This window comes from Peromyscus maniculatus, chromosome 6, assembly GCF_049852395.1.
Source record: "Peromyscus maniculatus bairdii isolate BWxNUB_F1_BW_parent chromosome 6, HU_Pman_BW_mat_3.1, whole genome shotgun sequence".
Classification (NCBI taxonomy): Eukaryota; Metazoa; Chordata; class Mammalia; order Rodentia; family Cricetidae; genus Peromyscus; species Peromyscus maniculatus.
In genome coordinates this window covers 46,152,041-46,176,842 of record NC_134857.1, presented here as the reverse complement: position 1 = coordinate 46,176,842, position 24,802 = coordinate 46,152,041, and the positions used below count along the sequence as shown (strand labels likewise).

General features: G+C 40.9%; 1 protein-coding gene across 2 annotated transcripts; it reads left to right on the top strand.

Moving 5' to 3' along the window:
- Positions 1 to 22,262, top strand: LOC102914280 (vomeronasal type-2 receptor 1-like). 2 transcript variants are annotated; one of them, XM_042280261.2, is made up of 6 exons: positions 1 to 346; positions 3,642 to 3,933; positions 6,689 to 7,558; positions 15,372 to 15,602; positions 19,603 to 19,726; positions 21,280 to 22,262. In XM_042280261.2, exons 1-6 carry the CDS (start codon positions 108 to 110, stop codon positions 22,260 to 22,262), a joined length of 2,739 nt encoding a protein of 912 aa, XP_042136195.2. In that variant the 5' UTR covers positions 1 to 107. The 2 variants fall into 2 exon arrangements, with proteins under 2 accessions (XP_042136195.2, XP_076430307.1); XM_076574192.1 differs by having other exon boundaries at positions 42 to 337.
- The last annotated feature ends 2,540 nt before the right edge of the window (positions 22,263 to 24,802 follow it).

The following is a 24,802-nucleotide window of genomic DNA, read 5'->3' as shown; positions in this document are numbered from 1 at the left end:
GGGTCACTGGGTTGAGGCACATACACACTCCAACACTCCATCAAGGCGCTTCCTTAAAACGTCTGTGATTTCAACACTTTTATGATCCTCCAACTTGCCATATTAAAATGGTTAGCAGAAAGAAGTGCTTGGTTCTTGGATTCACTGTATTTTTATGGGTTGAATTATATGCTCAAATGAATACCGAGACTGAGCCGAAATGCAGGTTGCTGCGCAAGTTTAATTTGACTGGATATGTAGAAGCCGAAAACCATTCGGTTGTTATTGGAGGACTATTTCCTATTCACTCTAGGACCATCCCAACAGGTGACTCTGATGGGGAACCAGTATCAGCCATGTGTGAAGGGTAAGTCATTGTTTGATCTCTTTTTCACATTAATGTGGGTGGCTGGAGAAGAGAGGTCAGCATGGAGCCTGCATTCTATTTGAATTTCTATGATTCTGGCTTTATCTCAGACTGTGGAGTAGAGGGGAGGGTTGCCTCAGAAAGTTGCTCCTCAGAGGGTTCTCTGTGGGCCAGTAGAAGCAGCAGCAGCAGCAGCAGCAGCAGCAGCAGCAGCATCTAAAAGTTTTTTAGACACATAGACTCAGGAGTTGCATCCCACATCTGCTGAAGAGTCTACACTTTCAGAAGACCTCTGTTGGTGAATACTGAGGTTTGAGACATGCAGGTGCTGCAGAATGTGGTTGCAGCTACACGGTAACAGCAACAATTACTGTAAATTGTTATAAACACAAGTTCAAGTGTGCAGTGTGGGAACTCTGGCTTGTGGCTGAGGCAATGTTCATGGCAAGATTCTGAGCTGCAGAAAAACTTTGTCCCTACTGCTGGCTCTTCCAAGATGTCATATTAAGAAATAGAATTCCTGAAACTACTGTGAGAAAAACAAAGTTGGGATAGGACAGATGTCTGGGAATATATGTACACACACACACACACACACACACACACACACACACACACACACACACACATCGGGAGAGAGAAAGAAGGGAAGTTTAGATATCAGATATACCAGAAATTAAAAGAAAACAATCATCTACAATTCCATTGGCATCACAAAGCAGCATTTTTTTTTTTTAATTTTTATATCCCTTTCTGGATCTTTTAAAGAATAAATTTATGATTTTAAATAGTATGAAAGAAGCACAGACACTGTTTATATTGGACATATTGCTTAATACAGCAGGCTTTTTCGTGATGTCGTGTGGTCATTATCACTGCAGATGCGTATTTAAATATATGTGCAGTTTCTCTCATCATTAATTCTATACCAATAACAACTCCTTTCCTTTTATACCATTCCATGCTTCATATTAGAGCTGCTATTGGAAGGAGCAATCATCTGTACTGTTGTTGACAAAGTGAAAAGTCTGTGATGAGTCCGTAATTGTCGTTTTCTTCATCCCTCTAACATGTTTGCATTCTCAGCGGGAAACAAAAGGCTCAAGCATTGAGGGTTTGCTTAGTTATCATAGCAGCAGACCTTCACTTAACCACAGCTTCCACATCTTTAGATTTTACCATAGTGCACCACACTGATCTTTCACAAACTGAATTATTTAATTTGGTCTCCAATCGTTCCTGGAACTTCTGAAGTTTATTTTCCACAAAATTTGAGGTTGTATTAATAATGGAAAATATTCCCACACAGCTGATGAGCCACCACTAGACATAGAAGATTATTCCAGTTTTTCAATATTGTAGATACTGGGGCAGATAGCCTTTTCCTTTTATCCAAAGACAACTATGTCTTTGGCTAATTTAAAGGTGGAGTTACAGGCTCAAAGCAGGTGGGTGTTTTTCTAGCTCTTGAAATGAAATGCTGTCTCTTGAAATAGATACCGCTGTACTTACTTTGAAGCTATACTATGCCATCAGTGTGAACTTGGAAAGTAAGTAACAGGATGGTAAAGGCTTTTGGGTCTGGTCCCTTCTGTTTGCTACTTTTCTTTTTTTTCAGTTGTGTTACCCTACCCCACTCTGCCTTCCAAAAATAAGGATCTCTTCAATCCTTGAATGTTACATCTTCTCCAGTTGTCGGAACTTTCACCAGCTGTCCGTCTGCAGCCCTCTCCCATCTCTCTAGTATCCTTCTAGCTTTGGCATTGCTCTTAATTTGCTCTGGCTGCATGCTCTTTGTATTTCATTGCTCATACATCTATTCCCATCGATGTTTGTTTGTTTGTTTTGTTTTGTTTTTTAATCACTTTGCTTGGTTACTTTTCTCTTTCTTCACATAAATCAACATTTTCAGGGAAAAGAAATTGAAATCAGGCTCTTCATTACTATATTCATAGTATACAGCACTGGAGGAACTCAACAGCTGCATACTAAATGGAAAAAAAAACAAACGCTAAACCAAAACACAAATTAAATAGACTGACCTGGGAAGGTGGCTCATTTGGTAAAGTCCTGGCCTTGTAAGAAGGAGGACCTGAGTTAGAGGCCCCAAGACCCCCACAAAATGTTCAGTGTGGTGGCACTTGGTGCAGTGGCACTCTGTGCTCGGTGGGCAGAGACAGGAAGATCACTAGGACTCGCTGGCCAGCTGGGCTAGCCACGTCAAGATCCAGGTTCAGTGAGAGACCCTGTCTCAGACAACAAGGCAGAGAGTGAAGAAAGGTGACATTGGTGTCCCTGCTTCACACACAGCAGAATGTGCAAACCCACAGGCAGGAAGGAGAATTCCAAATTGTGAAGAGAGATATTTGCTATTAGGTATTGAATTTAAAATACTTACTAAGCTGTAGATAGAAGGTTTGATACGACAACTGAGACTATGTAGGTAGAAAGTCTGATAGAGGGTAGTAAGAGAACACTTACTCAGATCATTGTTTTGCACAATTTTGTTAAAGTTTGGCTAGGTGAAAAAAGAGGGGATTAGGGTATTGTTTCCTGCAGAAGGCCTTAAAAACAATATGGTGATGGACCTCAGAAGAAATATTTCCCTCTTCAATGGCTGCAGAATTAAAAAGTAGGAGGCTCACATTTATGTTTTCATGTGAGAACAGCAAGACAACTTCAGTTAAACGCCTCTCCACAGCAAGATGCCTTATGTAATCAGAGTCACAGCATATAAAAATTTACATACTGCTTTTAATAACTTATGCCATAAGCATTAATGTATTAAAATTATTTTTGCATTATAATTAATGTTCAGAAGAAAATAAGTCAAGGAGGAGAGAAGAACCATGTCCCTACAGTGCTCCAATGAAATGAGAAAGCTTGTTCTAAGGGATTGTTAGGTGTATTTGGTAAAGAGAACTGTGACTAGAAGAACAAATTTTGAAAAGAGATCATCAGAAATTTGAAGATAGTGTAGCATGTAAAAGATATATAAAGCAAAAAAACATAAAACAGCCACTTATAAAGGCTGCATATGACTAATATCTAGATCTTTTTAAATTGTAATGTCATTTATGAAAAATTGACACACGCCGAAAACTGAGGTACCTGCTGCTGCTTCAGCAAAAAGCTGTAATCACTCATGTAACTGAAGCTCCTTTCCAGAGAAGTGCCCCACCCTCAACTGTACCCTCATCTCCCACCCCCACTCTCACCCCTACCTCCACCTCACCCCCACCCCCACACCCCCGCCTCCAGTGTCCAGTGCCTCACAAAAGCTTTTCCTTTCCAGGTTTAACTTCCGGGGTTTCCGCTGGATGAAAACCATGATCCACACCATCAAGGAGATCAACAAGAGGACGGACATTTTGCCCAACCACACTCTGGGCTATCAGATCTTTGATTCCTGCTACAGCATCTCCAAAACAATGGAGACTGCTTTGGCCTTTCTGACAGGGCAGGAAGAATTCAAGCCCAACTTTAGAAACAGCACTGGAAAATACCTAGTAGGAATTATTGGATCAGGGGGATCGTCCTTGTCAGTTGCTGCTTCAAGAATTCTGGGGTTGTATTACTTACCTCAGGTATCTCAAAATATTGTGCTATGTACTGAGAAAGAAATACAAATGCTCTGCCAGGTGGGGTGGCACACGTCTTTAATCCCAGCACTCCAGAGGCAGAGGCAGGCGGATCTCTGTGAGTTCAAGGCCAGCCTGGTCTACATATTACAGACTGAGTTCCAGGACAGCCAGGGCTACACAGAGAAACCCTGTCTCAAAAAAAAAGAAAAGGAAAGGAAGGGAAGAAAGGAAGGAAGAAGAAAGGGGAAAAGGAAGAAAGGAAGGAAGGAAGGAAGGAAGGAAGGAAGGAAGGAAGGAAGGAAGGAAGGAAGGAAGGAAGGAAGGAAGAGAAAGGAAGGAAGGAAGAAAGGAAGGAAGGAAGGAAGAGAAAGGAAGGAAGGAAGAAAGGAAGGAAGGAAGGAAGGAAGGAAGGAAGGAAGGAAGGAAGGAAGGAAGGAAGGAAGGAAGGAAGGAAGGAAGAAATACTGTGTGTAAAAATTATTGTGAATGACACTGAGGTCCAGAGAGGCTAAGATGCAGAGACTATGTAAAATGGGCTGAGTACTCCCAGTTACTCTGTTCAGCCAAGCCCCAGCAGCGCACACAAAGGCCTATTTAGAGGTGACTTGAGATTGCTTAATCCCCTGGAGCATCTTGCTTTGCACTGACTGAGATGTGATGTGGTGATGTGGATATTACATCTCACTGGTCACCGTGCTCCGTGCACTGTGTGGAGCACAGAAGAGCTCATCCATAAACACTCAGAGGTAGATTGATGGCTGGAATAAGAACTGGTTTTTGTTGGGGTCTCTGTTGATGTTTGTTGGTTCTGAGCAAAATCACCACACTGACATGCGAAAATGGGCCTGAGAATTTCATTAGCTAACTTAATAAGTTATTTTAAACCCAGAGAGGGTGTCATATGTCAGCACAAGAATAAGTGATTGCAAGCCGGGCGGTGGTGGCGCACGCCTTTAATCCCAGCACTCGGGAGGCAGAGGCAGGCGGATCTCTGTGAGTTCGAGGCCAGCCTGGTCTCCAAAGCGAGTTCCAGGAAAGGCGCAAAGCTACACAGAGAAACCCTGTCTCGAAAAACCAAAAAAAAAAAAAGAATAAGTGATTGCAAAGCATGAATTATTAAGAAAATAAAAAAGATCTAGAGTTATTTCAATGGCTGCTTCATGAAAGGGTCATGTATGAATACGAAGGATGAACAAGCTTATTGGGGCTACTGAGGTAATGGGAGTGTCCCTCACACAGTATTTCATCTTCCTTCCCTCCCTCTGTCCTCCACTCCCTCCTCCCTCCTCTCTCTCTCTCTCTCTCTCTCTCTCTCTCTCTCTCTCTCTCTCTCTCTTTCTCTCTCATGACCCACAGCCTCAGCCCTACATAGTATTTAAGTTAGAGAGGAGCTTCAAATGTGAGTGTGGGATGAACAGGAAAGAACCACGAAGCAGAATACGTGGAAGGTGGGTGACTCGGCACGTATCTTAGGGGTGGGCTTCATGAGTTCACCCAAACTGCAGCTGCTGTGAGCTCCACTTTCCACTAGACTCTATAGAACTCAAGCATAGCCTAGGCACCTCTGGATGTATTTCTCCATGAAGCCTTATAGTGAATCTGGCAGGGAAGAGGCAAAACAAATCTTCTGTTGAGTCCTTTGGTATTAAGAGACCTTTACATCTAAGTTATCGTTAATTTTCCTGTAGGGTCCAAGCAACAAGATCTTATAAGACAAATAATTTAGCAAGCCTTAGAAATCTGCTGTCACTGCTTCTCAAAGAGGTTTGTTCCTACATAATACCTCTCATGAATCTGCTCTTGGTGTGGTTAGAAAGGAAAATACAAACATGAGCCAATGGAATAAGAAGTGGGGGAAGACAGGGGAAAAGAGAACCCAGAAATAATGCAGCACTCATGAAGGAATCAACTGTGTGGGGCTACGGAGTTATAATACAGAAGGTCAGACGAGAGGTGATGCATTAGTGACATGAGGTTGGATGGGGAGAAGGTAACGCGTTTTGAGGTGCAAGTCATCAACACTGAGGGTCCGCTACAGCAGAGACACATGAATGATTGTCAGGAATATGGGCTCACCCAGTCTCCATGCTTATGTCCCCCTAAATGCTAAATACAAACAAGAACTACTGACCAAGTGAGGAGAGCATGCTTTTCCATTTATCTATGCACATTAAAAAAGAGAGTTTCTGGCAACTTGGAAAACAGTGCTTGGACTTCTGGTTGGTTAGCACGCTCTATCATCGCTCAGGGCAAGTTTCAGGACCTACATACTCAGGAGTCCTGACAAAAGGAAACTAGAAGAGAGAAGAGAGAACAGAAGGGAAGTAAGGGAGCAGAGGTGAGAGAAGGAGAGTGCACAGGAGACAAAGACTTGGACTCAGTCCATCATCTCTGCACATGAGATGCTGAAGTTGATGAAGCATACAGACATATTGACTCAGAGGAGTCACCAGTGTCCAGGAGGACAAAGGAAAGTGTGAGTGCCCTCCCTGAGCAGGCTGTGGTCCCGACTACAAAATGTAGTGCATTGACTATTTTCATCTTAACAACACAACCCTTTGTGTTGTCAGGGCAACCAAAGTGTTACCTGAATAGTCCCCACCCACCAGGCAGAAGCACCTGTAGAAAGTCATCGGCTACAGAAGGATGTGAGGGTCAAGAGAGAACTTTTCAGCTCCCTCCCTTTCAGAATATTCCGAGGCTGTCGTTTAAGATTTGGCTCTGGCTTCCTAATAACTATAAATATTTTCTATTGTAGGTGGGCTATACTTCCTCCTGCCCAATTCTTAGTGACAAATTCCAGTTTCCATCTTATTTTCGTGTAATACCCAGTGATAAGATCCAGTCTGAGGCCATGGTGAATCTTATCAAACACTTTGGTTGGGTCTGGGTAGGCGCGATTGCAGCTGATGACGATTATGGAAAATATGGAGTGAAATCCTTTAGGGAAAAAATGGAGACTGCAAACCTCTGTGTTGCTTTCTCTGAAACCATTCCCAAAGTCTACTCCAATGAGAAAATGAAAAAAGCTGTTGATGCAGTAAAGGGTTCCACGGCCAGAGTCGTTGTGCTTTTTACAACTGACATTGACCTCAGCCCATTTGTACTGGAAATGATTCATCACAACATAACAGACAGGACATGGATAGCCAGCGAAGCCTGGATTACCTCAGCCCTCATTGCAAAGCCTGAGTACTTTCCATATTTTGGAGGAAGTATTGGATTTGCAGTCCCAAGAGCCGTTATACCAGGACTAAAAGAATTTCTTTATGATATACACCCTAGCAAGGATCCAAATGATGTCTTGACCATTGAATTCTGGCAAACTGCTTTTAACTGTACCTGGCCCAACAGCAGTGTGCCTTACAATGTGGACCACAGAGTGAACATGACTGGCAAAGAAGACAGACTGTATGACATGTCTGATCAGCTCTGCACTGGAGAGGAGAGGCTGGAAGACCTGAAAAATACCTATCTGGATATATCTCAGCTCAGAACCACGAACAATGTCAAACTAGCTGTGTATGCTATGGCTTATGCCCTGGATCGTCTCACCAGATGTGACCTGGATGAACAAGAAAGAAAAGAAAAACAATGTTCGCATATGCCTGACTTTGAGCCCAGGGAGGTAAGTTATTTTACCCTATGATACAGCATAAGGAAAAATCAAGTTTTTGCTGCCAAATTCATCCCATTAAAACTGCCGATCTGCTTCCATACAATTTTATAGCACCAACACTTACCATAATGGCTTGCCTCAATGGCTTGGTTGTTTATTTTAAGTCCTTGTTTGTTACTAAATTATTAGATTTGTTGTCAATGATTAAAAATCTTGTCCCACAAAATAAATTATAATAATGCCTTTTTGCAAAATAGGGTCTTTTTCTTCACAGAAACTAAATTTAAAGGTATCTAGGAGAAGAATATGATTTAGTGACTCTGGTTTCTTCATTTTTTTCTGTTCCCTGTATACAATATAGGAATTGTAATCTAAGATAACTATTTGGGTCCCAAAACATCATGTTCATAGCAGGCAAAGACATGTATATCCCTCCAGTTTAGGATGATTCCTGGGCATTATATACAGTTTTCTTCCTAGTCCAGGACTTGTATTTTAATCATTGGTCTTATCTATCTTCAAGGAAAAACTAAAAGATGAAGTCTTTGTACAATATAGGAGGAGTCACACAAAAGCATGGATGTCGGGGGTGAAGATTATAGGGGGTTATCTGGGAGAGTCACATTCACATGGCCTGTCCTTCATCTCCTGTCAGACAATTCATGGTGGCACCTGAGTGGTCTCATCCAAGATTTCCTGCTTATTTCCATTCTTACCTCTCTCTGACTAGAAATACAGAGCTTGAGCATCCCTGCCCTGGCCCTGTCAGCCCTGCAGGAGGTCCACTTAGCGTCTCTAACTTGTCACTTCTTCCCTGCCTGATCATCATCTCTTTATTCTCGTATCACACTCTGTCCATTTAATAGCGGCCACAGTGGCTGGGACCCTCATGTATTGTAGCTAGAGTTTTCCTGCCTTGCCCACAGTCAGGACAAATCTCTGTCACCCGCCAGTCCCACAGCCGCTCAGACCCAACCAAGTAAACACAGAGACTTATATTGCTTACAAACTGTATGGCCGTGGCAGGCTTCTTGTTAACTGTTCTTACATCTTAAAGTAACGCATTTCTACAAATCTATACCTTGCCACGTGGCTCGTGGCTTACCAGCATCTTCACATGCTGCTTGTCCTGGCAGTGGCTGGCAGCGTCTCCTTCTGCCTTCCTGTTCTTTTATTTCTCCTCTGTTAGTCCCGCCTATACTTCCTGCCTAGCCACGACCAATCAGGTTTTATTTATTGACCAATCAGAGCAACTTGACATACAGACCATCCCCCAGTACAGCCAAGTGCAGACCATCTCAGACACCTGCACTCAGGCCCATGGTCCTAATCATCCTCTATGCAAACCTGCTGGGTAACGCCACAAGGAACCCAAGAAGGGCTCCCACAGGACATACATTAACATCCCACAGCAATGTATCCCTTTGACTTTCCTGTATGAATTGGCCTACTGCATTCAGTGCCAGCTCTTCTTAGTCCTCCCAGTCTCACCATCCCATCTATGACCATTCTTTGAGTGTTTTTCTTATCCTTGATACTTTGTTTTAAAGTTTTATTTTACTTTACTTAATGTGCATGAGTGTTTGCCCATGTGCATTTAAGTGCACCACAAGCATGGCTACACCCACGGAGGTCAGAAAAGGGAGCTCAGATTCCCTGGAACTAGAGTTATAGATGGTTGGGAAGCACCATGTGGGTGCTTGGAACCAAACCTGGGTCCTCTGCAAGAGCAACAAATGCTCTGAGCCACTGATCTATTCCTCCAACCCCTTATCCTTAGCACTTTTAATCAGTACTGGTCAGGCATTGTAAGACTGATTTTCAAGTTGGGCTTGTCTAATTTTTTATCATGATTAGGTTTGTTGGACCCCAAAGTTTGGGGTCTCAAGTGGGTGCCCCAGGAACCCAGACTCCAGTCCAGTCAATGCAATAGGAGGAGGATTTATTAAGCTTCTGTACAGAAGGGCTCCTCTGCTACCAAGAGTAAGAGTCGCATCTTACTGCAGCCCCATAAGGGCTTATAAAGGAAAAACCCACAAAACCCACAAGATTACAATTCCCATACAGTTTCATTTCACAAGATCATGGTCTGGGTACAGAGTGATCACAGAGGGGGTACAGTTACGTCAACAGGTACATTTTCCTGAAACCTCAAGGCAGGAGTGGAGTTTACACAAAGGTCACAGTGGTCCTTCCTGGAACACCTGCAACTATCCCAGTCACAGTTGATCACATCTCTTAAAAAATCTGCCGGGCGATGGTGGCGCACACCTTTAATCCCAGCACTCAGGAGGCAGAGGCAGGCGGATCTCTGTGAGTTCGAGGCCAGCCTGGGCTACCAAGTGAGCTCCAGGAAAGGCGCAAAGCTACACAGAGAAACCCTGTCTCGAAAAAAACAAAAACAAAAAAAAAATCTTTTTACATTGTTATATGGTTGCAGGGGAGATTGAACAATGGCTAAATCAGGTTGCCCTTGCAATTAGATTTTTAGTTTCTCATTTCCTGGTGCTTGAAGTTTCTCTTTTCCTAAGGCTTGGGGGTGTAAGCCTGAAGGGCTAGGGTCTTTCAAGGTTGGCATACATTTTATTTGGAAAAAATAACAGAGATGATATTGTGTCTTTTTGGAGATGGGGATTCATTTTATTTTATGCATATAAATGTTTTGTCTGCATGTATGTGTGTGTGTACCACATGCATCCCAAGTGCCCTTGGAGGTCAGAAAATGGCATTGACTCACCTGGAACTGGAGTTATAGGCAATTATGAGCTGCCATATCTGTGCTGGGAATCAAATCTTGGTCATCTTCAAGATCAACAAGTTCTAAAAATATCTGAGACATTTCTCCAACCCTAATTGTGTCCTTAAATATTGCATATCAGAGTTCAAATGGTATAATTATCTTTCATTATTGCTGTTAAGTGATGCCACCATTTTTCTCACCAGAAAAATACTATGTCTCTACTGAATTAATAGTTATCTTGTAGGAGTCAAGTGTGGTGACTCATGCCTTCTATTCTAGCTGAGACAGTATTGCCATGGGTTCAGTTCTAACACTGGCTATACTGTGAGTTCCGGGCACACTAGAGATACCGAGTAAGGGCCTCTCTCAAAACAAAATAACAACAACAGATAAAGTGGACACTTTCTGAGAAATGAAGAGCTTCCAGTTTCCTAAGTTAATTAGCCATTACCTCCCCTAAGCACTTTCAACATTCTGTTGCAACTGTTGTGAGACAAAACTTTTCCTGGGGAGATGTAACACATATGTCTTCTCACCCCAGATAGGGAGCCCACAACAGACCAAAAGTATGGACACCTCTAAATCCAACTTAGTGAGCCAATGAATTTTACTGAGGTTACTTAAAGGAATATGGGTGAGGGGTTACTTAAAGGAGCAGAAATGACTCAAAGACAACTGCATCACCAAGGCCTACATTAGCATGAGTGACAGCTCACAAAAATGGGGAACTGGAGCATACTGTACAGCTTTCTGTATGAGTCTCTCTGCCCCTCTAGACAACTCCCAAATAATGACACAGAGACTGCTTATTAATTATGAAAGCTCACCCTATAGCTTAAGCTTCTTCCTAACTAGCTCTTATAATGTAAATTAACGTATTTATATTAATCTATGTTCCATCACATGGCATTACCTCTCTTCCATCTTGCACCTCCTGTTTCCTTTTTGTATCTCATGGAATCTCCTACATGCCTAGACTCCTCCTCCTCTTCCTTTTTCTTGCCAGAATCCTGCCTATATCTCCTGCCTACCTATTGACCATTCAGCTTTTTACTACATCAATCACAGCAATATACCTTCACACAGTGTACAAATATCCCACAACATTCCCTCCTTTTTGTCTAAATAAAAAGAAAGATTTTTAACTCTAACATAGTAAAACTATATACAATAAAAACAATTATCAAATCAGAATTATATTCATAATATCCACTCCATTTGTATTTGGCAAATTTGGAGAAAGATTATCTATGCTATCTTAGTGAGTCCATAGTTTTATCCTAAACCATTTTCTATCATAATTTTTATTACCATCAAAAAATACCTCTTTAGACCTTAAAACATCTCCTTAGATGAAAAACTTAAGCTTTTATATTTTTCAACCATATAAACTTTACATCTCTTATATAAATTTCTTTTCTGAATTTGGTAACAAGGAAAACTGTAACTATAACTATTTGCTCTTAAACCCTATCAAAGACCTGAGGATATATTGCCTGAGTAAACAGGAAGTGCAGAACAAGCAACTTCCAAAACTATAGAAATGACAAAAACATCTGGCTGTCCGGACAGTCACCTAAGTTTCCTCTGCAACACTGGGGCATCCATCTTTGGCCTACAGGCCTAGAATATCTGACAGACTTTTTTGTGAGGCAAGAATTTTGAAGGACTGCCCTACCTTGTTTGTGCAAATTTTGGCAGTCACCTTCTTTTGTGTCCTGCTCGTACAACTTGGACATCATACTGTCAGCAGTCAAGGCACCCAGTGGCTAATTTTAGCACAAAGAAAGCAAACTCCATATGGAGGTTCTTTGATGCCCATCACCTTTTTTGAAGTAGATTGGTGCTGCCAGGAGCAGATGTGTCTCACTGTCATGAAAAGCCTTATGCCGTTAAAATATTTTAAAGGCCATAGGTTTGAAGATCATCTATCTATTTAAAAATATGTCTCTGATCTTGAAAACATACCTAATATGACTATAAGCTTGATTGCTATAGATAACTAACTACTAACCTGTCTTTCTTTATTATCCTAAATAGGTCTCAAGGACTAAAACTTTATATTTTTAAAAGAGCTGCATAGGTACAATATCTTTTTTTTTTTTTTTTTTTTTTTGGTTTTTCGAGACAGGGTTTCTCTTGTGTAGCTTTGCGCCTTTCCTGGAACTCACTTGGTAGCCCAGGCTGGCCTCGAACTCACAGAGATCCGCCTGCCTCTGCCTCCCGAGTGCTGGGATTAAAGGCATGCGCCACCACCGCCCGGCAAGGTACAATATCTTAAACAGAGTAGAAACATATATACAGTATGTTAAAACAAAAATAACCTTAAACTTGTATCAATATACAAAAATCCATACCAATATAAAATATTTGAGACTAGTGATTGTTTAATTCAATAATTCATCCTTTTATCCCATCATTTCTGTACTATATCCCCCCTTTTTCCCTTCAGAAAGAGGTCCTTAAATCTAATGTCTTTTGTTCAGCTTTTTTCTGATCATTACCAATAACAATGTATAACCAACCCCCCTAAATGATGACAAACATCCATAACCCACAAAATGAACAAAAACCACCCACCCTACCTCTTTGGAATGTGAGTGTCATGTTCTCTAGACTTCTTCATGCTCTCTGGGAGCAATGGCATCTTTACGAGACCATGAGAAAACTGGGATAATGGTCAAGTCCTATGAGAGCTAGCTGTATTATTTGTTGTCTAGTTTCTGTGTAATGGGAAAGTTCGGGGATTATTTGAGGTCCTGGATGGAGTTGTGACTGAGGCTGGACCATCTCAACTAGCAGCTTTGAAGTTGTTCTGGGTGCAGAATTTTGGGGAAACTGCAACTGAGTCATTCTGAGAGGCTGGATCACCTGGCTACTTGTCTTTATTTGTATCTAGTCCCCTTCCTCTGAAAAGAACACATAAACTTTTAAATGTTTTTTTTAATTTTTATTTTATTTTATTTTACAATATAATTTAGTTCTACATATCAGCATGGATTCCCTTGTTCTCCCCCCTCCCGCCCCTTTCTCCCAACCCACCCTCCATTCCCACTTCCTCCAGGGCAAAGCCTCCCCCCACCCAGGATTGAGATCAACCTGGTAGACTCAGTCCAGGCAGGTCCAGTCCCCTCCTCCCAGGCTGAGCCAAGCATCCCTGCATAAGCCCCAGGTTTCAAACAGCCAACTCATGCACTGAGCACAGTACCCGGTCCCACTGCCTGGATGCCTCCCAAACAGATCAAGCCAATCAACTGTCTCACCTATTCAGAGGGCCTGATCCAGTTGGGGGCCCCTCAGCCATTGGTTCATAGTTCATGTGTTTCCATTCGTTTGGCTATTTGTCCCTGTGCTTTATCCAACCTTGGTCTTAAATGTTTTAATATATATATTAAACATATATTAAAAATATACATATATCTGCATTAACACAAATATGGAGTGTGCAGTGTGCACAAGGTGGTTAAAGATGATTTGTGTGTGTGTGTGTGTGTGTGTGTGTGTGTGTGTGTGTGTGTGTGTGTTTGAACAGGTAAAAGACATCTGTTAATTTTATAAGTGTGTTTGGACTGTATAACCAAATCTCTACCCATGACATATGAATAATAATAAGTCATGAGGACTCTGTAGGCAACAAGATATATCATGTCTCATCTAGTTCCAGAGCTGTTCCCATAGCATAGGGATCAGCATATATATACATCACCTGCCTTGTAGTCTTTCTTGTCCTGCCAGCCAGCTCCCAAATAATGAAACAGAGACTTCTTATTAATTATGAAAGCTCAGCCTACAGCTTAGCCTTCTTCCTAACTAGCTCTTATAACTTAAATTAATCCACTTAAATTAATCTATATTATATAATATGGTGTTACCTCTCTCTCATCTTGCATCTCCTCTTTCTTATCCATGTCTCCTGGCATCTCCTACATGCCAAGATTCCTCCTCCTCTTCCTTTCTATCCCCAGAAATCCTGCCTATACCTCCTGCCTAGCTATTGGTTGTTCAGCTTTTTGTTACACCAAACACAGCAATACACCTTCACACAGTGTGTAAATATCCCACAATGTTCAGGCAGCTCAAAAGAGTGTCCTTTCCAAGTTGATCTAAACATCTTCCAGGCAGGCCAGCTGATTTCTGTGTCTTTCCAGCAGATGGACTGATTTCAGGAGTCTCCTTTGAAGCTTGGCTTCTTTGAGTCTTCTTCATACTTCAGCTCAATCAGTCTGAGTAGGACTCTTAGATTTTGTTGATACTCTTGACAGGGAGGGACCTAGTGGATCTGGTCAGTTTCAGGGACTTCCTGAAGCTGTTTTGAGTTGTTTACCTTACTACTTTAAGAGCTCCCCTATAAGGATGAAATGTTTTAATCTGGGGGAAAACTGTTACATAACAACAATGTAAAAAATCTGTTGAATCTAACTTTCAGTGCCTGATGGTCTAGTCTCTCCACAAGAGTGTGAGATTTTCAAAGGAAAGAAATAGTTGTGAACCTTAGTAACCTTACACAGGGCAAGTGGGAGGGGGAAGGGTAAAAGGACTGAAAAATATTCTAAATATTCTCCTGTCTCTTACTATGAATATATAATACTGCTAAGCCTTAGTATAATCTTATGTTAATCTAACAAAAACGCACAATTTTAATATGCACCAGAGGTAAGTTAAAATTTTCCAGTGGCCAACGTTAAGGAAAAACAGGTAAAATTAAATTAAGCAAATTATTTAACCCAATATCTCTAAAATACTATTTAATGTGTTGTCATAATTTAATGTGTTGTCATGTCATTAAAATAATGTTAAATTATTAATGAGGTAGCTTCCATTCTTTTTACATCTTTATAATCCAGCATGCATATTACATGCATAGCACATCTCAGTTTAGCCAATCACTTTTCATGTTTGAATTGTCACCTGTGACTAGAGGACATCAGAGTTGGTAACAAAAATAGAGGTGGCAAAAGAGTAAAATAGAATTCCATAATTCCATATGCATTCAAATCCACTTTCTTTATGAATCTTTATTTTCTGAGTGATAAAACATTCACACATTGCTGTTTTCCATTTTTCCTCCCTCTTCCTTCTTAGCTAATGATTTACTTTAAAAATTTGGAACTTGCTACCCCTGATGGAAGGAAAATGAACTTTGACACCAATGGAGATCCAAAGAGTGGATATTATGATATCCTCAATTGGCAACTAGATAATGCTGGGGAAATTGCTTTTGTCAAAATTGGAGAATACAGATTCCAAGAGACAAATTTTGAACTTGTTATTCCAAAGAACTCAACATTATATTGGAACACTGAATCTTCAAGGGTTAGTTGGTCTGCCATATTTTTTATTTATATATAGAAAGAAATGTATTGTTTTCAGGCACTAAATAAATGTAAAACACCTAAAGTTTTTACAGTATTACAAATCAATTTCCTTAGTGTAGCACATTTTTCCATATTGTTGTTGACCTAGAGTTTAAAAAATCCATGTAACACTAAAATTCATGGAAATTTTAACATAATTTATCAATGTATTGATATTTTGAGAATGTTTCAATAGAACATAGTAATTTTATTTTAATCTTCTCTATTAAATTCAGAGTTATATTTATATAATGAAGTTATTTTATAGGTAATTCAAACAAATTTAAAGTTTACCAGTAGCACCAAAAATGCATACTATGCCTTAAATGGTATATGGTTTTGTAGGCTTAAGTTTTCTAGGTTGTTGTTTTGGGGTTTTTGTTTGTTTATTTGTTTGTTTTTGTTTTTTTTGAGCTGAGGTCTTACTATGTAGCTCACGCTGTCACTATGCCTGGCTCAGAAAATGTATTTTATCTACCCTGTAAATAATTATCTCCCCAGATTTATATATAATTGATTAACAAATGCCAGGTTTATTCTGGATTCCAAGGTGCACATCCATGTAGAATCTAAAAATATCAAGAGGCCTGTAGTTACTTGTAGTGGGTAGCCATCCCAGCTTGGTTCTGGAAGTTCCAACCCCCATTGAGACTCTGGCAACTGTCACGCCTACGAGGCCGGGTGAGGGGAGGCGCCGGGGGACCGGAGAGCTGGATGGGCCAGCGCTCGCTCTGGGCGCTCTCTCGGTGCCGGAACGCTGACCGGTGCAGATTGACTGTGCAGAGCTCCGGAGAACACCGCTAGACTGCATTACACCTTCCCCAGACCCTGCGACCTACCCAATACTTAATTTGTGAGTTACGCCATTTAATAAATATCCTTTTAACTACGTGGAGTGGCCAAAATAATTTCTCCAATATCTGGCGCCCAACGTGGGGCAAACTCCAAAGGCTTGGGCGGCTCCCGCCGTCTCCTCCCTAGCTGGCGGGTACCTAAACCCGCCTGCAAAGTTCCATATAACCAGGGAACACCTACACGGTTCCATTCCCGAAAAAGGGAGCAGCTAGTCCGATCTCAATTCCCTAGCCTCCTTCTCTAAACCCAAGCATATTGCTAAAAGAAAAGTTTAAGAGATTATTCAGTCCCATATCAGAAGAGCCCTCAGGTATGAGACAGAAGGAAACCAATAAAAAGGGACCATTGTCTTCTAAATTCTAATTCTCTCCATGCTTACTCTTGATTTCTCAGAATCCTTTCTTACATGCTATGTCCTCTTTAAATCCAAACCTCCCATTTTTGATAACAAATAAGTTTTTCCAATAGCAATCTCAGAAGTCACCAAAAGGAAGATGGGGCCCCAACAACAACAACTCTACCCAATCCAGAATGATGCCATGGTAATCATCATCATACTACACTTCTTGCCAGAATTTCAGACAATCTTACCTATTACTCTAAAACTTGCTGCAGAACCTACAGTTAGTCTAACTGAGATTTAACTATCTGAGCTTTCTCACAGTACCCAACAGAGATAACATCACCCCCTAAACAACAGGAAGCAATTCTAAGAAAACGACGCCCCTTCTCCCTTAGGTTTCATAATTCTCAGGGTTATGGATGACGGTTATAGGGTTGGGGGTGGAAGAAAATATTAACTCAGGATTGTAAAAAAAAAAAAAAAAAAAAAAAGGGGTGGGGGGAGAAGAAATGGAACAGATAGGTATAAGATATGATGGTAAATCATTGTATACACTAGTAAACAAACTTAGTAAAATAGCAACCTTAGATAATTTGCACTGTAATTTGTACTCTTATAGATTCTTATATGTTGATACAAATGTAAACTATTTTTATACTCCTGTTTAAGATAATTTGTATATTGATACAAATACAGAACTATATTTGTTATAATGTACATATATTTCTACTCTTATTTGAAACATTTTTATATTGATACAAATGTAAATTTATATCTGTCATACTTTATATATGCTCTACTTCTGTTTAGGATATTCGGTATATTGATATGTATTTAATATTGTTGTCATATTGCATATCGCACTATATATTCCTACCTCTGTTATAAATATCTTGTGTATTGTCACAATTTTGAAGTCATCGTTCTTCACCATACATTTGCTTATAGACTGTTTACCTTATTTATGTGAAGCCTTAGTCCTTAGGTTATTTCGATACATAATATTTATAGATTTATAGTCGCCTATGCCTGTCATCTCTATAGTTACGTTAGTTAGGTTATCCAGATTTACAGATACATAGGTCAGATGGGCAGGTAATCTTCAAACACTTCATAGACCTGGAGAATATGGCATTTAAATAACTTAGAATTCTGTTGACGTGAGACACAATTGCTCCTGGCTGCACCAATTGATCCCGAGAGAATGTTGGGCTTCTAAGACATTTCCATTTGGAAGTTTGTCTTTTGGCACAAAATGGCCTACTGGGCAAAGAACTGCCCTTGCCTTGATGGCTGACAGTACAAATACAATGCTCTCCTTTCTGGACAAGCGGGACACAAGGAAAGCGACCACTGTACTCTGCCAAGACAGGGTAAGATGGTCTTTCAGAAATCCTGCTTCTGAAAATGGTCTGTCAGATACTCTAGGCCTGTAGCCAATTTGAATGCACCAACAATGCTGAGAAACATTAGGTGACTGTCCAGGCTGCCAGCTGTCTTGGTCTACTCTTGCAAGATTCCCGAAAGTTGCTTGCATCCATCTACCATTTCTCAGGGACCATTATGTTCCTTCTCAGGTCTTTGATGGGATTGAAGACTAGCAGTTATAGTTACAACTTAGTATATATAATATCTTAGATAGAACATATTAAGTATTAGGTTCAGGTTCTTTAGGATAGGACACCTTTGAATGATCTTTATAACATGCTGTTTACCTATGCTCTATACTTCTCTGGATTTTAGTATGTGTTTCTTGCTTGATATTGTTTGCATTGGTTGTAGTTACATCTTATCAAGGTCATTATCTCTCATTATTTCTGGACAATATTTGATAACCATTCCTTTGTATATAGTCTTGTATTAGTTTAGAACCTTCTTATTTAGACAAAAAGGGGGAGATGTAGTGGGTAGCCATCCCAGCTTGGTTCTGGAAGTTCCAACCCCCATTGAGACTCTGGCAACTGTCACGCCTACGAGGCGGGGCGAGGGGAGGCGCCGGGGGACCGGAGAGCTGGATGGGCCAGCGCTCGCTCTGGGCGCTCTCTCGGTGCCGGAACGCTGACCGGTGCAGATTGACTGTGCAGAGCTCCGGAGAACACCGCTAGACTGCATTACACCTTCCCCAGACCCTGCGACCTACCCAATACTTAATTTGTGAGTTACGCCATTTAATAAATATCCTTTTAACTACGTGGAGTGGCCAAAATAATTTCTCTAATAGTTACTCCTGAAATTTCTAAATGTAGATAGCAAGAAAACGTTTCAAGCTATGCCTTCTCTATACCATCTTTTTACCTTCAGGACTTTTCTCATGGAACAGACCTACCGTTCTACGAACCAATGATGATAGATGTCTAACTATAATAAGGAATATTTGGGGATGCCTTTACTGACAATAAATACCTTTCAGGAGCTGACAATGATTATTGGGATCGCAGGCTTCATCAAAACAGGAACAGATTTAGCAAACTGGCCCATCCGCAGCATCTCACATGATATTAGTTTGGTCTTGATCACCAAGATTACAAGGAACAGTCATTAGAGTTTGTTCGGCATTTCCAGGGCCAATCACAGGACTGTTCTTCAGTAGAAGTTCTTTCTAGGGTGCCCATATTCTCATGCTTTGTCTGATATCTTCACTCACTGTCCTGGGTTCATCTCCTCTATAAATAGGACACACAACTCTTTGGAAATACAACTGAGAACTTTCTTGGTTACACAGATAAGGCTTTATTATACCTATTGTCTTTGTCTTTCCTAGCTTCCAGATTCAGTATGCACAAAACTGTGTTCTCCAGGGACCCGGAAGGGGATTCGCCAGGGACAACCCATCTGCTGCTTTGATTGCATCCCATGTCCTGATGGATATGTGTCAGAGAAACCAGGTACAGATGGTCCTTTTTTCATTGGTAGTAACAAACTTAGAATAACCAAGTGTTGTCAGAGAGATCATGCAAATCTTTTTTATGAAGAGATATAAGCAGCCTGTAACAAAATTCATGAAACCCATAAAATTATCCAATATGCAGTATGAATAAAGAAATATATTAGCTCTCACTTTTGAAGTAAAAAAAAAGACCTACTACCATGAAGTTCATGAGGAAACACCAAACAAAACACATAAAATGTAAAATATGAATAAATTCATAAAATCTTCCAACTGCTTGTTTCTAAAATAGACTCAAAACTAATTATAGTCTGAGAACAGTCACCCACTTGTCTTAAGGTTCTAAGCACTGTGAACACATGCGTTGTGCAGCTGCTGCTGCGTGAACTCCTACCACAGTATGCTCAGTTGCTGCGCTCTGGAGGTGACTTAGGCAGCTTGGTTTTGTGAAGTGTGTTGGAGCAGGTTTATTTATATTTCTACTTTTTGTTGTTGAAGGAACAAAAAATGCACTTGTCTTTTGTCACATGACCCTTAAGAGTAACCATGTAGCCAGGCGGTTGGTGGCGCACCCCTTTAATCCCAGCACTCAGGAGGCAAAGCCAGGCGGATCTCTGTGAGTTTGAGACCAGCCTGGGCTACCAAGTGAGCTCCAAGAAAGGCGCAAAGCTACACAGAGAAACCCTGTCTCAAAAAACAAAACAAAAAAAAAGTAACCATGTAAGAAGGATAAAATGGTCGGTGATGGAAAACAAGCATCCTGTAACCTGCACAACTCCCTGGCTCCAGGTCCCCAGTCTCCACCCAGAATTCCATCCAGAGATGTCCAGACCAGGAGTCAGAGTGACTGACAGGGAACACCAGTCTTTACCTGGACCTTTAAATTAACACTGAGTAGACCCATCCCCTCATCTGCCACACACCCTCACCTCAAGTAGCCTTTCCTGTTCACCAGTGCTTCCTCTAAGAGCCTCCATCCAGACAGACTTAGCCTTCTTAGCCTCAAAGACCATGGTTGGTGGTTTGTTTTCCTTCTTACCCTCATCCTCACCACTCATTCAAATGAGCATCTGGAGTTGGAGACATTTGAATAGGCACACACATGATTCTCCTCCATGAGGAGATATTGATTGAGGAACTAAAAACACCAGGGGTTTAAACAGATGTGTCCCAGTCCTTTTGATTGTTTTACCTCAGGAGCCATGAGTTTCTCATTGGTGGGCAGTTCTGGGGTTGATAAGGACACATGCCTCTTTCCTCAATAGATAGATGGAGGAGAAAGAGAGGAGCACATCACTGAAAAAGACCAATTCAAGAACGCCTGAGATTGGGAAGAAATGCTCAATTTCTAAAATTGAAAACAACTCTCAGGCTTTCACAGCATTTGTAGGCACCAAGGCCATTTTCCACTACTAATTTTAAGATCACACACACACACACACACACACACACACACAGACCTTGCTCAAGTCTTTAGCTGTCCTGGGCTGTTCACAGTTAAAAGTGACAAGTGGCTTTTCTTGCAGTCAATTCTCTGCTCTTTCTCATTAGGTCAAAGGGAATGTGATCCATGTGGGGAAGATGACTGGTCCAATGCACAGAAGAGCAAGTGTGTGCCAAAGGAGGTGGAATTCCTCGCTTATGAGGAGGCCCTGGGGTTCACCCTTGTCATCCTCTCCATCTTTGGGGCACTTGTGGTCTTGGCCGTCATCGTGGTATATGTGATCCACAGGCACACCCCGTTGGTGAAGGCCAATGACCGGGAGCTGAGCTTCCTCATTCAGATGTCTCTGGTCATCACCCTGCTCTCATCCATGCTCTTCATAGGCAAGCCACTCAACTGGTCCTGCATGGCCCGCCAGACCACTCTGGCACTGGGCTTTTGCCTTTGCCTGTCTTCCATTCTTGGAAAGACTATTTCACTCTTTTTTGCCTACAGGATTTCCGTATCCAAAACTCGGCTTACATCCATGCACCCCGTTATTCGAAAACTCATTGTGCTGACCTGTGTTTTAGGGGAGATTGGTGTATGTTCAGCTTACTTGGTGTTGGAGCCTCCCAGAGTGTACAAGAACATTGAACCTCAAAATGTAAAGATCATCTTTGAATGCAATGAAGGTTCTATAGAGTTTCTGTGCTCCATATTTGGGTTTGATGTCCTTCTGGCCTTACTGTGTTTTCTTACGACCTTTGTGGCTCGCCAGCTGCCAGATAACTATTATGAAGGGAAATGCATCACTTTTGGGATGCTGGTCTTTTTCATTGTCTGGATCTCTTTTGTCCCTGCTTACCTGAGCACCAAAGGCAAATTCAAAGTGGCTGTGGAAATATTTGCCATTTTGGCATCCAGCTATGGTTTGTTAGGATGCATATTTCTTCCCAAGTGCTTCATTATTTTGCTGAGGCCAAAGAGGAACACTGAGGAAACTGTGGGTGGGAGAGTCCCCACTATAGACAGGAGCATCCAGCTGACCTCAGCTTCTGTGAGCAGCGAGCTTAACAACACCACAGTGTCGACTGTGCTGGATGAGTAGAGTTGTGAGTCCCATGTGATATGATGACCTGGCTCACCCTTCCCTTTCAGGTTGCTTCTGAAGCAGCTGCTTGTTGCTCTGGGGTAATATTGAGGATTTGGACCTTCATAATGTAGTCTTAGCATAGTGAATAAAATCTTAGTCAGTACAATGCCACTTTTCAAGGAGTATAATATGACATCATTGAAACTGGAAACTGTTTCATTAAAATATTTCATGGGGATTTTTAGAGTAGAGGATATGACAGAAACAACTTGTCTGAAGTGACAAGGAAGGGCTTAGGACCATATTAAGAAAACTTGCTTTCTTTTTTAAACTCATCCCAGGAATAAGAAAACTTCTCTAAGGAATGATGTCTGCCCCAGGATTTCCTAGAGAACAATAAGTGCAAAAGTGTCAGTTTGAAAACATTCCTCTAAGAAACAAAAGCAAATGGAGTTAAGACACCATAATAGAAGTTAAGTATATTCTATAGTAAAGATCTTGACTTCAAAGAAAGCTAACGCAGAATGAGTAATAAGATGCTAGATTTAGAGGAAAATTCAGTGATATTTGCAAAGTCATTACAGAGTGAAGTAGAATTTAATCCCTTTGTGGAAATGTTATACAATGTTTTCAATCTATTCATCTAGATAAAAATATAGAGATATATAGATAGACAGACAGATAGATAGATGATAAATTAAACAGGTAGAAGACATAATTTGTGGAAATACTGACTGACAAAACTGCAAGTGAATATTTGAGTTGCGAATGCTACAAGGAACAGAAAGTGTCTGTCTTTGAGAAAGTTTAATAATGTTTGTGAATCTCAATCAACCAAGCTGGACAGATGCATCCAGGCATGTTGGAGCATGTGGCGGGACTAGGATGGCTGGCTTAGCAGAGTAAGTTGGGAACTTGTTTACTGATTTTTACAGGATGATCATTCCAGATCAGGTAAAAAGGAATGTGCTTCCTACAATCTAAATGAGTTTATATCATGGGGCAGCAAGTTTCAAAAGTGCAAAAGTGATCATATTTGTTGGAAGCAACATGTCCACCAGCATTTTCTGGACATACATCTATTCATTCATCTATCCCCCAATACTTCTCCAGTGCTCTGCACCACAGCCCCTATAATGAGATAATTAGAGATGAGCACTTGTACAATCATATGAAGAGGAGGGAAATGGATTTCTTTGTTCATTTCTTAATTAGATACTTCATTCACATGGATATACTTTGGAAAAGAGAGGATGGTTTTTCTGAAAGTATAAAATAATAAGAAACTGAAAATCTGTGCCTTTTTAGGTTTCAGTTATTCGTACAGCTGGAGCATTCTCAGTTCTCCATCCTGAGGTTAAAGGTAAAATGGGAACTGACTTAGGTCTAACAAATTGGTTTGCTTATAAACTCAGAATATTTCAATGTCCATTTCTTTTCTGAGAGGTTGATCATTGTACTTATGGTCTCTGAAAAGAGTATCCTGGAAGTCTATCTGTTTAATATCAGAGACTCCATTACCTCCCCATGCCACATCGAAGTCACACTATCTGGTCTGGCACACATTGCTCACACTTGCACTTCTGATTATCAATGGGTTCTACAACAAAATGTCAATTGTACCACGTGTACAATGGCATTGTTTTCTTGTGCAACTTTATAAAGTACAATTTTTATCTAAAATAGTCAAGCTACCCCTTGTTAATTTAGCACATATGCATTGTTATTTAAAAAAGACTTGTGACAGTTAAAATTCTTTAAAGATCTTCCTGTAGAAATAATGATAGCCTAATTTATACTGTTGTTTTATTCTTTGTAACAAATGACTTATCAAAAATTAAAATATGCCTTGCAGCGGAGTGGTGGTGCACACCTTTAATCCCAGCACTGGAAAGGCAGAGGCGGGTGGATCTCTGTGAGTTCAAGGCCAGCCTGGGTTACAGAGTGACTTCCAGGGCAGCCAGAGCTGTTACACAGAGAAACCATTTCTCAAAAACAAAACAAAAAAAGTCTTGCAGCATTGAAAGATATTTTCTCTTTGCCAGATAATTCTATCTGCACATGTAAAAGAGTCTCAGAATGCGGTGTCGACATTTCTTGCTGTGGGTGAGCACTTGCTTGGACATTGTATTGGGCATTAGGGAGCAGCATAGAATTAATTCCAACATGTCACATCAAAATTATGTGGTTGCTGTCTTGAGAAGTAGCATGAGGATGAAACACATGACCGATAAAATTGCAAAACATCTTCCTTAGGGCTGACCAAATATATGCAGGACAGAGTTTTGTTTTATGCTGTGTTGAGCTACTTTGCTTCAACGCATAGACTCATGTCATATAATTACTCTTGTCAGCTGATTCTTTGGTAGTTAACACTTGGAAGAAAGTGTCCAGTAAGAAGTGAGTATGTTAATGAAAGAGCCGATACATCTCAGATGAGCCTCCTTGAAGTAGCCCTAGCCTCACCTCTTCCGGCTCCTCCCCTCCCGGTGGCTCGCCAGCATACATGGAAGCATCACGAGTGTAGTGACTTAGCTAGACATTAAACGCCCTCC